A 14420-nucleotide genomic window follows, 5' to 3' on the forward strand; every position below is an offset into this window, starting at 1 on the left:
ATGTCCCTGTCTGACTTTGTTCAAGCTTCCCAAGGACAATATCCCCTACAGGAGGTGAGTGGATAATTTGGCCCTACCTGTGTCCATGTGTCCTTTTCTTTCAGTGACTTCAAACAGATCAAACAAGATCTGAGAAAGTTTCCAGATGACCATGATTGAAGTCTTTAGGGGACTTACTTAGATCTGTGAACTAGACTGGAAATATGTAATGTTACTCTTGAATCAAACATTGACTTCTTTTTTATTTTAAAGAGATTTTTAAAAAACAATAAAATTGTTCCCCTCCCTTGTCCTTTAGAGACACAAGTAAGTACTGTCTTTTAATGGAAAGAAAGCCTGAACATAAGGTCATTCTGATCATTTCCCTTCCCTCTTGTAGTACAACTCTAGTTGTGAAATAGTATAGGGAAGTATTGTTCCCTCTGCATTCCACTTTGCCTCAAGGTGGTAGACAGGCCATGTGCAGATGCAGAAAAATATTAGGCAGCTTTTTCTCTATATGTCAGGGTCAGTGCTTAAGAATACATTCCAAAAGAGTAAATGAATTTGCATTGAATTTCCCATCTACAAAACAAAAAGGAGAGAATGTAGTCATCCTTTTAAGTCCCCACTTTGTTTTTATGTCCTCTCAAGTAACCCCCCAGGTTACCTGCTCCAGCACAGATGGCTGCTTTCTGGAGAGTGATCAGAAGATAGGTTAGGTCAGACAAGCCACCTTTTCTGATATGCATCACCACCTTTGCCAGAAAATCACATTCCTAACTTCAACATGTGTTTCTGAAGGCACAAGCTATAACTAATTTCAGTCATAACAGTCATGTTGAAAGAAGGAAGCACCATTAGCAAAATAAAACCAATGATCAAGAGACCTGAACAATTGCTTTCCAATTCTTTGAAAGAGAGTGAAGGGAAAAAAATTAAATGGCAAATTGGAAGTCATTGGAGCTCTTCCCAGGCTGCAAAAGAGATAGACACAAGTAATGGTTTGGAAAAATCCTGCCCTGGGCCTTTGGGCAAAGAACTCCCCAAGACCTGTTGCTGTCTACCTAATCACCCAGGCAATTTTCTTTAGCAGCAAGACAAGACTAAGTTTTCCTCAGAATCTACCAAGATTTTTAAGTCTCTATATCTGTAACACACTTATGAAGATCACAGTTTAAAACCTGCACTTATTGTCCAGCAACCACAGCTTGCACATCAGCAGTACTTCCCTCCCCTGCATGCATAAATGACAAGATCCAGGCCTAAGAGAGGGAAGCGAGGAGGTAAGGGATTCTCCATCAAACTGAACGTGCTTTGGTCCCTTTTGTATGGTGCTTAGGATAGAGGTATTGGGTTCTCATTGAGAAGCTGGTTCTTTCCACAGTGTCTCAGACTTTGTTTGCCATACCTGGGAAACTATGCCCAGAACACTAGGCATGAACAAGTTTTATGTGTGTTTTCATAGACAGGCATATTATGATGTCCATCTGACCCAGAGATGGAGTATGTGTTCCTCATATAAGATGACTTCCCTGTCTTTGGAATTAACAAAAGCTCATTTTCTATGCACTCAATTTGGAAGTTCTTAGTTGTTGGATAGGAAGGAAATATTGAAGCAGATAGGGGCTAAATTTTTCTCAGTCTCTTTCTCTCTGACCTTTGGCAGAAATATGACTCCAAAAAAGGGAATGTACAAATTGATAGGAAGTGATAAAAAATGAGATCAGAAAAAGAAAGATTTCTCTTCTCATTTTCATGGTGAATTATTGAGACATTTTGTCAACGAATCTTCGCTCTTATCCTGGAAAGGTGAGAGTGGAAATCTCAAGAACTAGGATTCCTTTCTCACCAGTGGAAGATCAGACCAGGAAGGAAATTGGGGCAGAGCAAATTTGACATTCCCCCCTTGAGTGTACGGGGGGGGGGGATCAGGACAAGACTGCCCCAATGAAACCTGTCTTCCAAGTCAAGAACTGCTGCCAAACTAATTGTATTTTAACAGTAAGAGTCTTATGATTGATAGGCATGTATTTCTCAGATATAAACTGGATTTCATAGAAAGACCCATTTTACAGCATTGTATAAATTTGCATTTTTGTTAGTATCAAAGTCCACTTGGAGCACTCTAACATTACTTCTCCCTAGGGACTCTGTCTAAACCAAAACAACAAACCGCAACAATCAAACAAATCAAATGTCAAGCAAGGAGTAGTACTAAATTCAGCAATTTGTAAGTTCAAACACAGGAGTACAAGACCTTGCCTGGAAAAAAGATGTCTCATTCAAGAGACATCATAATCTTCCCATGTTCTCAATTTAAATTTTAGGAGAAAACAAGGTGTAAGAAAATAAGGCATAAGCAGTTGACAAGAGTGACAACTTCTTGTTACTTAAATGAATTACAGTACAGGATCCACAAAACAAAAGGAAACTTACCCCCTTCCACTTATCTTTGTGCAAACCTCCAAATGATACAGGGAGAAAAAGTAACTCTGAACTTGCTGAATGTCAGATACAGTGACTTAATATTCTCCAAATTCTAAGAAACAGTGAAAGTTAAGAGTAGGAAAATTTATTGAGAGAAATAGCTCCTAGGGACCCAAAAGTATATGTACCCCACATCTCAGGGGAAGTTTTATAAAGCAAAATTATTAGACAGGTACAAAATTCTGAGGCAGAAATAATGTGAGTCAAAACTACAATGAACCAATAATATTACAAGTATAGCCACTTAGGTAATATTGATCCAATGAGGAAACAGGTCACATAACAAATGTTCATGGAAAAACAAAAACCTTTTTAGGAAGAGATGGATCAGGAGGTCCTGGTCACCCACATGCGTGACTGATACCTACCTAGATCTTATTGGACCAGATGAGTATAATCTTCAATTTATGGCTCATTTCTCTGGGAGGCATGTAGCCCTGTCATTCCATCTTTTTCTTGAGGACTAGCATTTGACAGATTTCTTGAGGACTAGCCTCCAGCTGCAGTGTAATGTGTTCTCATCTTTTACACTGCCTCTCTTGAGGCTGTAGCCCTGTCTGACTGCCTATAATATTTCTACAGCTGCCTAATTTAGCTGTCTATAATGGGTCTAGCACAGCCAATATTAATTGTACTTTTTGGCTTAAAGTCTTAAGGAATATTTTGTCACTATTTTTGGTAGTATTAAATTGAATTAGATTATACAGAATTGGAATAGATTGTGTTCTGTTCACGGAAACCTTGAAATGAACATAAATGTTTAAAATTTCTGTGAATTCAACAACTACCACGTTTCCACACACATAGGTAATGAGTCACGTAGATTTTATGTATATTGTTGGAAGAAATATACTTTAAACTGGTATACTTAAATTTTAGATAAAATAGTTTTATATCTTAAACTTGATACACTGGTAAAAAATTTCAGGAATACTTGAAAATAGACCTTTCTTATACTTGTTCATTACCCCAAGTATGTTCTAAATAAATTTAATAATATATCCAGTAAGAAATTCTTATCTTTTGCACCTTAATTTGTACTTGGCAAGCACTGTAGAAGATTCAGTTTAACCAACCAGCCAGAAAACTGTTTACTGAAACTCTTTGTCAGAATGAGATACGCATGCCCTCTAGTCCTGTTTCCAATATATTCCTCCTCCATCTGAAACTTTGTGAGGCTGGCCTTTACTTTCTACTTTCTTATTAGGATTCTGAAGATCTCTGTCCAGAATTGTCCACCATGTTCTGCTTACAGCACTTTAGGGCTTCTCTAATTCATATCTCAAAACGTTCTAAATCTTTTCTCACAAACCAAATTCGGTGGCTTCTCAACTACATGATCAGGTGTAGGTATAGCAACAAACCACTTCTGCGGTCCTTCCCAATTTTCCGGAACAAAATTTTTGACACTCATAACTAAAAGAAGAATTTTATATTGGTTCACAGTGAGAATTTGTTGAGTCCATAGTTGACTGCACCAAGACAGAAAGAGCACATTTCTGGCAGAGGAATACTGTCCAACTCACAGAAGTCAGGTGGAAGAGCAAGAAAGGAAGAGCCAGGGACAAGAATATACCATTCTGTATCAGGGTCCCAGTGACCCACCTCTTCCGAACAGGTCCTCTTCCTCATAGCACATTCAGCTTTGAACTCATGAATGAATTGTCTACTGATGAGTACAGTGCCCCCACAATGCAACCACCTTTTAAACTCCTCCCCTCTGTACATATGACCCTTTTGTGGGGTGGGACATATTGGATGTAAACATAATATTTTGTCTATTCCCTGTCGTTTAGAAGGTGGCCAACTGGAGATATTCCTCTCAGACAATGGGTCCTGAGAGAATGATTTCTGAGTGAATGATTTGTATGTGGTGAGAAGAGAATGCGCTCTCTTACAGCAAGCCAATGGGACAAAGGAGAATACACAGATGGGCTTGTATAAGGAAAAGGCACAACTGTGTGGCTGCAGCATGGGAAGGAGGACTTGGAATGAAGCAGAGAAGAGTGGACTAATGAGCAGACTCAGACCGTGTAGTCCCTCCAAGCTATACTGAACAGAAGAATGAATTAAAATGCAGTGTTAGGGCCAGTAGACTAATTGCTGTATGATTTAATAATATATTTTAGCATGCTATCTAAAATGGAAGTATGTCAAATGTGTTTATGAAACAATTTAAAATATTATGTCATAGTGAAAAAGGATTATTTTGGAGTTGCAATTTTTTGTTTTCTTTGTTGTTGATTTGTTTTGCATGACTGGGCTTGAATACAGGGCCTCACGTGTACTAGTTAAGTGCTGTAGCATTGAGCTTCTTTTCCAGAACTCCCCTTTTACTTTTATTTCTTTTCTTTTCTTTCCTTTCCTGTTCTTTGCTTTTCTTTTCTTCTTTCCTTTTCTTTTCTTTTCTTTTCTCTTTTCTTTTCTTTTCTTTTTTTTCTTTTCTTTTCTTTTCTTAAGTTTTGAGCAGAGTCTCTACAAATTACCCAGGCTGGCAGTGAACTTGTGGTCCTCCTGGCCTCAACCTCTAGAGAAGTTGGGATTATAGGTGTGTGCCATGCTGCCCAATGAAGCTGTAAATTTATTTATTTATTTATTTATTTATGGAAAAAAGTAAAACAAATTAGAACAGAAAGTAGGTAGAAATCTTGAAAACATAGTTGTAGGCAGAGAGTTCATGAACAAAACCCAGACCATAGGAGAAATACTTCAAAGAATCAACAACTGGGATCTAATCTTATTAAAAAGCTTCATTTTTCTTAAATTTTCCCTGTTTTTAAAAGTGTGTTATTTCTTTTTCAAAAGGTAGAAAATAGACTGGAAAAAATAGTGTAATGGTTTGTAGTCCATTTAGCTGACCAAAATATCCCGTGTGTCCTGTAAGTGACATACATAGTAACGACTTCTATAGCACTGAGAAACTATTGCCTTACCTAACAGACAAAGTGGTGCAGCGAATCTGCAGAAATTTTCCCATTTAACGGTCCCAGTAATGCAATGTTATTAGTACATTTTATTTCTGCCACCCTTTACAAATAAGGATATTGATTCAAGGATACTTGGTGTAATTTATCCAAGATCCTTTATTTAAAACATGGCAGATCCAGAACTAGGACAAATGGAATCTGCAGAGCACCATCTTAAACATTAAGCTCTTCTTTAGTAGAAAATATAATATTTACTTTATTACAGACTCAACATCTTTTAATTATTTGCAAATGCACTATTTGTGTGGGATCACTGTTGTTCCACGGCCCTTATGAGTGAAAGCTCAGAGGCAAGAGAGTGAGAGAAATGAGCTGTGACAATAATGTTGGAGTCAGTGTCACAAAGTGAAGGAGATTTGATTGTTTACTATTTATTAGCTTTAGGGATGAAGAGACAGGAAAGAGCAAGGAGCCAAGGAATGTGCGCAGTCTCTAAAAGGAAGAAAAGGCAAGAAAATGAAGTCTTACAGCCTTCCAAAAGGAATGCAGATCTGCTAACTCCTAGGATTTTAGCCCAGTGAAACCCATGTATCAGTTCTGACCTTCAGCACTATATATATATTTACACTAATCATGGTAATCTGATCATGAACAGTTTTATAATGTAGAAATCAGTACAATAAGGCAAATTAAAATATTAGCATTATTAAAATATTTTCCCTTTCTGAAAGACCTTGTGCTGTAACTACTGGTAAGTACTTTCAAAGCCTTCCAAAAAATTCCATGAAAGGTGTATATATATATATATATAGAGAGAGAGAGAGAGAGAGAGAGAAAGGAATAAATACATTTGTATATTAAATATCCCAATATCAAATATGGTATCATTGCTTAAGAAAACATTTTAGAACAGGATATGCTATTCAAGTTCAAGGCCTGAATTCTTAAACTCAAGTTATTTTTATTCAGTCAGATGTAAAAATAATACACAGTTAATTGGTAGGCAAAATCTCAATGTACCAGAACACAATTATAAAGCCCTCAAAATACTAGTGAGATAAAAGTTAAGGAGCCATTTGAAAGACATTAGAATTTTATGGTACTGGTTTACTTTAAAAAATGATAAAGATAAACTTAAATTTAATATGCTTAATCAAATTGTCTTCAGTGTACAATTCTAATTGAAAGAAATATATGAGTGTGTTTCTAATAAAACTTTTTTTTTCTTTTTTCATATTGATTGTGGTTTAGTAATGGTCCAAGAAATTTAGTCATTCATATCATCATTATTATCTGGTTTATAGTAAGTGAAGAGAACAATTACAGTACTCTAATTCAATACCAATTCACATGTCATTGGGCATATACCAATGTTAACAAAATAATTACAACCATGAGTCTATATTATCATAATGAGTACTATAATAGGGGAAGAACTAGTAAGGATCTTTGTAGAATACTTGTCAAAAATGAGACTTTTTTCCCCTATAAATAAAAGTGAATATTAATGAACTTTAATATTATGAAGTCTTTTAATGACCTATTCTTAATATTGTATGGTCTTTAAAAAATCTTATATACTATATTTTCCAATGAATAAAGAAATGGTCTGTAAATTATTCTGTATAATGAAATCCATTCAATTGCTTAAACAGATGTGTCATCAGGAGACAGTTTATGATCTGTGATTATATAAAAGGAAATTTTAAAATGAGAAAAATTAATGCCATGCACATAAAATATCAAAGATTATTTACACCAGAAAATCATACCTGAGAATAAAGATGAGTAATCCTCAATAACTACAAAACTTTATTATTTTAAAAGTGAACCTGTGTGATTTAAGCAATTATTTTAAAAGAAAGATTTTATTTTCTGTGTTTTCAATATAGCTATCTTATCATATTAATCAAAGTAATGTGCACACATACTGATAAAAATGCTATGCATTTTCAAATTAATTTGTGCTTGGTATGTACATGGAAAATTTAATTCTATTCTTTACAAAACTTTGAAATTGCTAAAACTGCTTAGTCTTAGCTATGCTGCAAAGTACAGTTACAGCTAAGACATAGTTGTAACTAACAATACTTGTTGGATTGCCATGAACATTCCCTAAGAATCTATTATTGACTCCAGACAAGTTTGAATCAATCAATAAATACAATATTTATGGTGTGAATTATTCATTTTAAAATTTATATGTGCTTGCATTGACTAAGCTGTAAAACCTTTGAGAACAAAAACCACATCTTATAATATTTTATTCTTAGAGCTTATCACAATATTAACCTCTGTAGGAAATTAAGGTATGTATTATTTAGCTGTGCTGTCCACTGCCCATAGGAGAAAACTCAACCATCACAGTTTAAATAAGTAGAAGTAACCCTTCTCACAAAGCAAGGATCCAGACGCAAACATTCTAGGCCTCAAGCAGCAGCTTAGCCATTAAACCAGCTCTTTTTCTTTTCTGTTCTATCATTTTAAAGGTAAGAAGAGGTCTGTTACATTTGCTTCTCCTCCAAACTTGTTTTTGCTCAGGCAGGAAGAAAGCAGAGAAGACAGGATTTCTCCTTCTGATATTCTTTCCTTCTGTAGCCATCACACACCTGCTTTGATAATTCTGAACCGTCCCGGGGATGGCGATCATCATGGAAGATGTCAACCAAGTGTAACTGAGCCCCTGGGACTGTGAATGGGTTTATCCACCTGATGCGAATATAGTCTGCATTCTGTCTCAACAAATGGAGGTTTCATTCACTTAGGTAAAGGGGACCATAGTGTAGTTATTAGACAACAAATATTACAACTTTCATTTTGTGATGGACAATATCACATGATTGTTACCTGAATAAAAGTAGATTTTTTTTGAAATGAATTATTTATGTCACATGGTAGCCTCAGTTTCATCTTTATGTTTTTTGGTATTTATTTGGCAAAATTTAATATGAATAATTTTTATTTTTATAGATAGCTACAAATTATTTTCTAGTTTTATTTATGCTGAAAGAGAAATATGCAACACAGAAAAGATGCATCATTTTTATCCTTGCTTTTTCCATGTAAGTCTTGACCTACTAATTGCAGGGAAATATTAATGTGCAATTTTATTCTCTGTGTTTTTTAAGGCCTTAAAAGAAAAATTCAAATTTAGATTCCATTCATCAATTAATTGAGGAATCACAAATATTCTAGATGCAGCAGTCATCAATTAAACCACGCAGTGACAAGGTAGTCCCTACCTCCTTTCCCAAGGATCCCATTCATTCCGATTTTCCACGTTATGGACTGCAATCTACTGCCCGCCACAGTTACGGTGCGCACTCATTCAGCACCAACAGCTGGGATATCCATGAAGAGCGTCAGCTTTGGGAACTTGAAGAAGTCAAGGCTAGAGCCGCTCAGATGGAAAAGACTATGCGATGGTGGTCAGACTGCACTGCCAACTGGAGAGAAAAATGGAGTAAAGTTCGAGCAGAAAGGAACAGTGCCAGGGAGGAAGGAAGACAACTCAGAATAAAATTAGAGATGACAGTGAAGGAGTTGAATGAACTTAAAAAGAAACAAAGTCTGTCACTTCAGAGGAAGGCATCACAAGCTAACGTCACCCAGGACCTGGAGTTTCCTACTATTATAAACATGGCCTACGACAATAGAGCTCCATTTCAAACTACTTCACAAATGCATGAATTTACTGGAGAGTGTTTGATGGAAAGACAGTTTCCTACAGAGAAGGCAAACGATAAGGTAAGAAAAAATTCAAGGAGGAAACCCGAGTTTCTGTGCAGTTGTAATGCTGGATGTTGTGATGGGATGGAGAGAGGGAGGACTGATAAATGCAGCAGAGTGTGTAGCCAGAACTGCCATAAAACAGCACAAAAATCTGTATGGGTTAAGCAACCAAAATTTATTTTTTTTCACAGTCCTATGGGCTGGAATTCCAAAAGCAAAATGTCAACAGGGTTAGCTTCTTCCAAGTCCCCTTTCTCTAGGTAATAGAGTCCTGGTTTCTTCCTGTGACTTCCTGTCATCTTTTCTGTCTATATGCATCTCTTCCCAAATTTCTCCTTCTTACATGAACAGCATTGTTAAACCGTTCTAAAGGCCATATTTTATCACCCCATTGAAGACCTCCTCTCCTCATACTGTCTAGTCAGATCCAGAGGTTCTAGGTGTCAGGACTTCAGCAGATGAATTTTTGAGGTACATGATTCAGCTGTTTTCATTAATATTTATAGAAAAAAGCGCAGCATTTTTTATGTGAGCTGAAAGTATTTAGAGATGTTTCTTTCTATTCATCCTAATTATGTCAATAATAAAAAGTGATCCTAGAGTAGTTCAAATATTTCCTCAGGTTTGAGACTTTGACCCTGAAATCTACACTTTGGGAAATACCTTGGACAAATATAGGAAATGGTTCATATGATCCAAATCTGGATGTTCTTGGTATAATTTGACTCTTGAAATTTTTGAAAATTTTATGTAAAATAACCTTTTTAAAAGCTTTATGAAATCTACCAGTTTATATATTTCTTTATCATTGACACCACTACTGCACCCTTTAACCTGATGTATACTCTTAATAACCTCTGGAACATACTCCAGGAAATTTTAGGAACTCGTGTATTCTCTTGTTGTAGTATCACTTTATATTACCACCTTTGACTATGCACTTCCATCTCTTAAAATCTTAGTTAATATCCTTCAGCTTTATAACTTATCCTGAAAACCCAGATCTTTCTATTTGGTTGAAATTTATGTTGTGCATAAATTAGATTCCAATGTAATTGAAAAATTTTAAAATGTTGCTTATTTGGTCTTCTAATTTTTAAAAATTTGACAGTATAGGCTGCTAATACCTTTATGTATACTATTGGAGATAACATTTATTCTCAAAATTCATTTATATTAATATATAAATTTGAATACAATTATTGCTGGGACAGGGAAGCATAGCTGACATAATGTGTGCAGAATCCACAAAATATTTCTGTATTATTAAAAGTCAGCAGACTAAATTTGAGAAAGGGAAGAATATTTCATACATGCATGCACTTCAATTCTGCTTTTTGTTTGTTTGTTTTTTCTTTTTTTGCACTGGGAATTGAACACAGGACCTTGTGCTTGCCAGGCAGGTGCTGTGTACACTAAGCTATATCCCCAGCTGTGCTTCAATTCTTAGTATTTCATTTCATGGAACATAGCTCTATATGTCAAGAGCAAATACTATTTAATAGGTATTAGTAAAGATTTTAGAAGAAAATTAAGTAAAATTCCAGACATTTTTTTGTTTTTCAACACAGTACAATTATAGTATGAATTATAGAAAGAATTGAAAGATAAATAATACTAGGTAGCCTGACTTTCACATAGTATTTAAAATAAAATATTAAAAATGAAGTATCATTGGGATTTTGATTAAACTTAGTTTTGTTTTCTTTAAATCTTGTAAGTCAGGGAAATTTGAAATTACAGACAAATATCTATAGTCTGAATTCAATGAAGTTTGAAATTATGATATAGAATTTTGAGAGCGGTATTCTGTAATGGCCCATGTTTATTTAATTGATTCCCATGTTTATTAAGATATACATATTAAATGCAACTTGAAATTTGACTAGTGAACTAGAATTAAATAAATAAGTCTATTGAAATGTTGAATACTTGCTTGAAAATTCTTTCTAACCAGTCCACCAAAATTACTTTTAAAAAATCAGTTTGCTGTGCATGCCTGGCAAGCACGAGGTCCTGAGTTCAATTCCTTGCATCAAACAAACAAACAAACAAATCAGTTGGCTTTGTTATGGAACACTCAAGGGCCTTGTGACAAAGAGATTTTAAAGAAAAGTTTATGAAAACTTGATAAAAATCTTTTAACATGTATTTATGTCTGTTCAGAACTATTTTTAGCTATAATTAAAAAAAGAAGACAAAAAACGATATAGCAGAGCTTTTGAGGTATTGCTCTATTCTAGTAAGATTGAACACAGAAAAATAAGTTCCCAGAGGAATGAGATTTAGTTTGGCCATGAGACAACACTGTTAGGGAATGATAATGAAATGAAAATATGGATTTGATAACATTTACTTGGAAAATACTTTTTTCTGATTTTCCTCCTGGGAAATTTAAGTATTCAAGAATAAAATTGCCCCATCCCTGGAAGATGTGATTATTGACCCTTTCAAATTAAATGAGATGAAGACCAATTCAGATTTTACTGATTTATTCAAGATCATTGGTTCTGGAAACGGTGCTGTGGTCCCTGGACTCAGGCTGCAAGTGATAAATCTGCCTTTGGAGGAGGAAGGAACTAAAATCTCAGCTCTGCAGATCCATTTGAACGAGTTCCAGCAATCTTTGTGGAAAGAAAGAGAGTAAGTGCTAATTATTGTCTCTCCATTAACCAACTCTGAGACTCAAATCTTTTAACATTGGAAAGTTTGATAATTGGTCAAATGATAATGAATTTAACCCATGTTTATCATTACGTTGTGAAATTTTCCTTGATGTAACCTTTCCTATTCTAAAGTATCAGTTTTAATAATATACATATATAAAGTAGATTTTTGCCTTTTTGTAATAAATGAGTGAGATTCAGATAAGTAAATTCTCCAGTTTTCAACAAAATTTTAATATAGAAATCATAGCCATAGCCAGATTAGAGGGCTGGGAAGGGAGTTTTTAGTTTTGGTTTTGCTTTTCTACTGTTCTCTTTGAGAAAGTATCCCTCAGATGTCATGAGTCATGGTTCATGTGTCCATAAATCTACATATACACAGAGTCAACATGAGGCAATTACAGTCTGTTTTAAAATATCACAAAAGAATGTTCCCCTAAGGATATAGTATTACTGTACTATAAAATGTCTAACGTTTGGAAGATTTCCTCATGGATTTTTATGAAGATGTGAATTTAGGGATTTAGTGTGTGTGTGTGTTCCCGTCTGGTGGGAAATTTTTCTTGACTAGAGCACAAAATCCAGCTGAGAAAACTCAGGGAATTATTTCCACCACTGTCCTAGAAGTACTTCCACATCAACTGGACTAAGATTGCTCTATTATTTGCATGTAGAATCCTGTTCAGGTTTATGAATATTACTCAGGGCTTGGAAGCTCCTCATGCTCTGAACATTTATATATTTCTGAAGACTTCAACACATCCTAAGTACAGTAAGTGGGTATGGTGGCTCATGCCTATAGTACCAGCCCTGTATGTAGCTGAGGCAGTAGGGTCACAAGTTCAAGCCTAGCCTATGTAGTTTAGAGCCTGAAAGAAACTGTATCTCAACAAAAAAATAAATAAAGGAACTGGAGATGTAGCTTAGAGACTAGGCACTGTGTTCAACTCCTAGTGCTGCAAGAAAAATAAAAAGAGATAGATTTTTAAGTACAAAATTGGGAGTGAAAGTAGGAAATCTCTACATTTTATAGACTAATAAAATGAATATTTACATGCAGTCATATTAGTAGTAGTTAACTATTTGGACTTAACAAAATATTCTGACGTTAATAAATTATTTCAGAATATACTGATTATTTTTCTATGAAATTTTCCGCAGTCAAAATGGTTAGTATTTATTCATAGATATTTCTGTTTCAGAAACTTTCACCCCTGAGAATTATTTTGAACAGTTTCTGTCTAGATGTTCAAATTTTACTTCTAATTACTATGAGATCCTACTCGGTAATAAAGTATCAAAAGACTGGGATGAAATATAAACACATCTTTCATTAATAATTTTGGTTCATAGCTTAGCCTCTAGGAGTCTGCAAGTTTTGTTGTTTTAGTCATCTTACTTTTAAAAGTTCATTTTGTAAGATTAAAAACATTATTTTGTAGTATAGTGTCTATAATTTTGTTCTTTTAAAGAATATGTGTATATGCAACGTCTTTTAGAGCAAATGTTAGGATGTCTTTGCCGTTTTGTAGTTTAAATAGGATTAAATCACATCAAGTAGCACTGAATAATAGTATACATTCAATTATACATTTAAGAATAGGATTAATCAACCTTGAAAATCTCTGTGAAACAGAATTAATTAGGAGAAAAGAAAATATTTATAGAGTGCCCTCTGCTGCGTAAATATAGAAGTGCAATGTCTTTAATGCCTGCTTTCACAAGACTGTGAAACCGTTTTTATGGAGCCAAACTGCAAGGATTCAAGCACCACATTCTCATAAACTATCTAATCTATCTTCTCACTCCTATGACCAAATTGTAACTTTTTGCATAGTAAAAATCTCTAACTTTAAAAAAGAAACTATGTATCAGTTAATTTCTCTGACATATGTACTTAGATGCTAGTATATTTGAAATGTTACCAATTAGTCTTATGTAAGAAAACAAGTTATTGTCCATTTTAATTTTCTTTAATAAATTACATTATTTTTATTTTAAGAACTGGCTTTGGATATTTTCTAGGTTTAAACCTAATCTAGATGTAACTTTATCTTTAGGATTTATCCATGTAAAATTAAAATTTTAAATTTAGTATACATTTGGAAAAGGTCTTGAAATATGTATAGATTCATGAAAGAGTTATACTTCAATAATTATGGCAATATTTATTCTATAGTAATCACAGACAGTTTTCATACTTATATGAACAATTTTGTTTTGAGAGATTTGAGTTAATTTGAACCTTTATATTACTATTTGAGTTACTAAAGTGTAATGTCAAAAAGTAACATGTGATTTGTGAATTTAATTATCTAGAATTTTTTAAACTATTAAGTATAATTTTTTTCTCTAATTTTATTTAGAAATAAAATATTCTCAGTTAATTTTAGGGGAAATATGTACAAATATAGTTGATTAAAACTTTAAATAGTTTTGCCAATTTAACATTTTGTTTGCTTTTTAAATTTTGCAATTACTGGCAAAATACTACAAACTTTTACACATATAAATCTAATAACTCTAAATTCGAGTTAACATGTTGGCTACTTGAATGTTCCCATAAGGTTACAATTTAAGTACTTTAATTTTTTACTTTTCAACTTCATTATCTTTTTTTTTTTTT

General features: G+C 34.0%; 1 protein-coding gene across 6 annotated transcripts in view; it reads left to right on the forward strand.

Annotated features, from left to right (window-relative positions):
• The window catches only part of Ccdc102b (coiled-coil domain containing 102B), a 118021-nt gene that overhangs the window by 23110 nt on the left and 80491 nt on the right, over positions 1–14420 (forward strand). For 4 of the 6 annotated variants that reach the window (XM_005373046.1, XM_005373045.2, XM_005373048.2 and 1 more), the window contains exons 2-3: positions 8525–9143; positions 11629–11771. In XM_005373046.1, the coding sequence (XP_005373103.1) occupies positions 8592–9143; positions 11629–11771 (695 nt within the window). In that variant the 5' untranslated portion in view covers positions 8525–8591. Of the gene's footprint in view, positions 1–8117; positions 8162–8443; positions 9144–11628; positions 11772–14420 lie in introns of those variants that run through there. The other 2 variants (XM_005373047.1, XM_013511295.1) reach the window with 2 other exon arrangements.

Source organism: Chinchilla lanigera, unplaced genomic scaffold (assembly GCF_000276665.1).
Source record: "Chinchilla lanigera isolate Chin_1 unplaced genomic scaffold, ChiLan1.0 scaffold00001, whole genome shotgun sequence".
Lineage (NCBI taxonomy): Eukaryota > Metazoa > Chordata > Mammalia > Rodentia > Chinchillidae > Chinchilla > Chinchilla lanigera.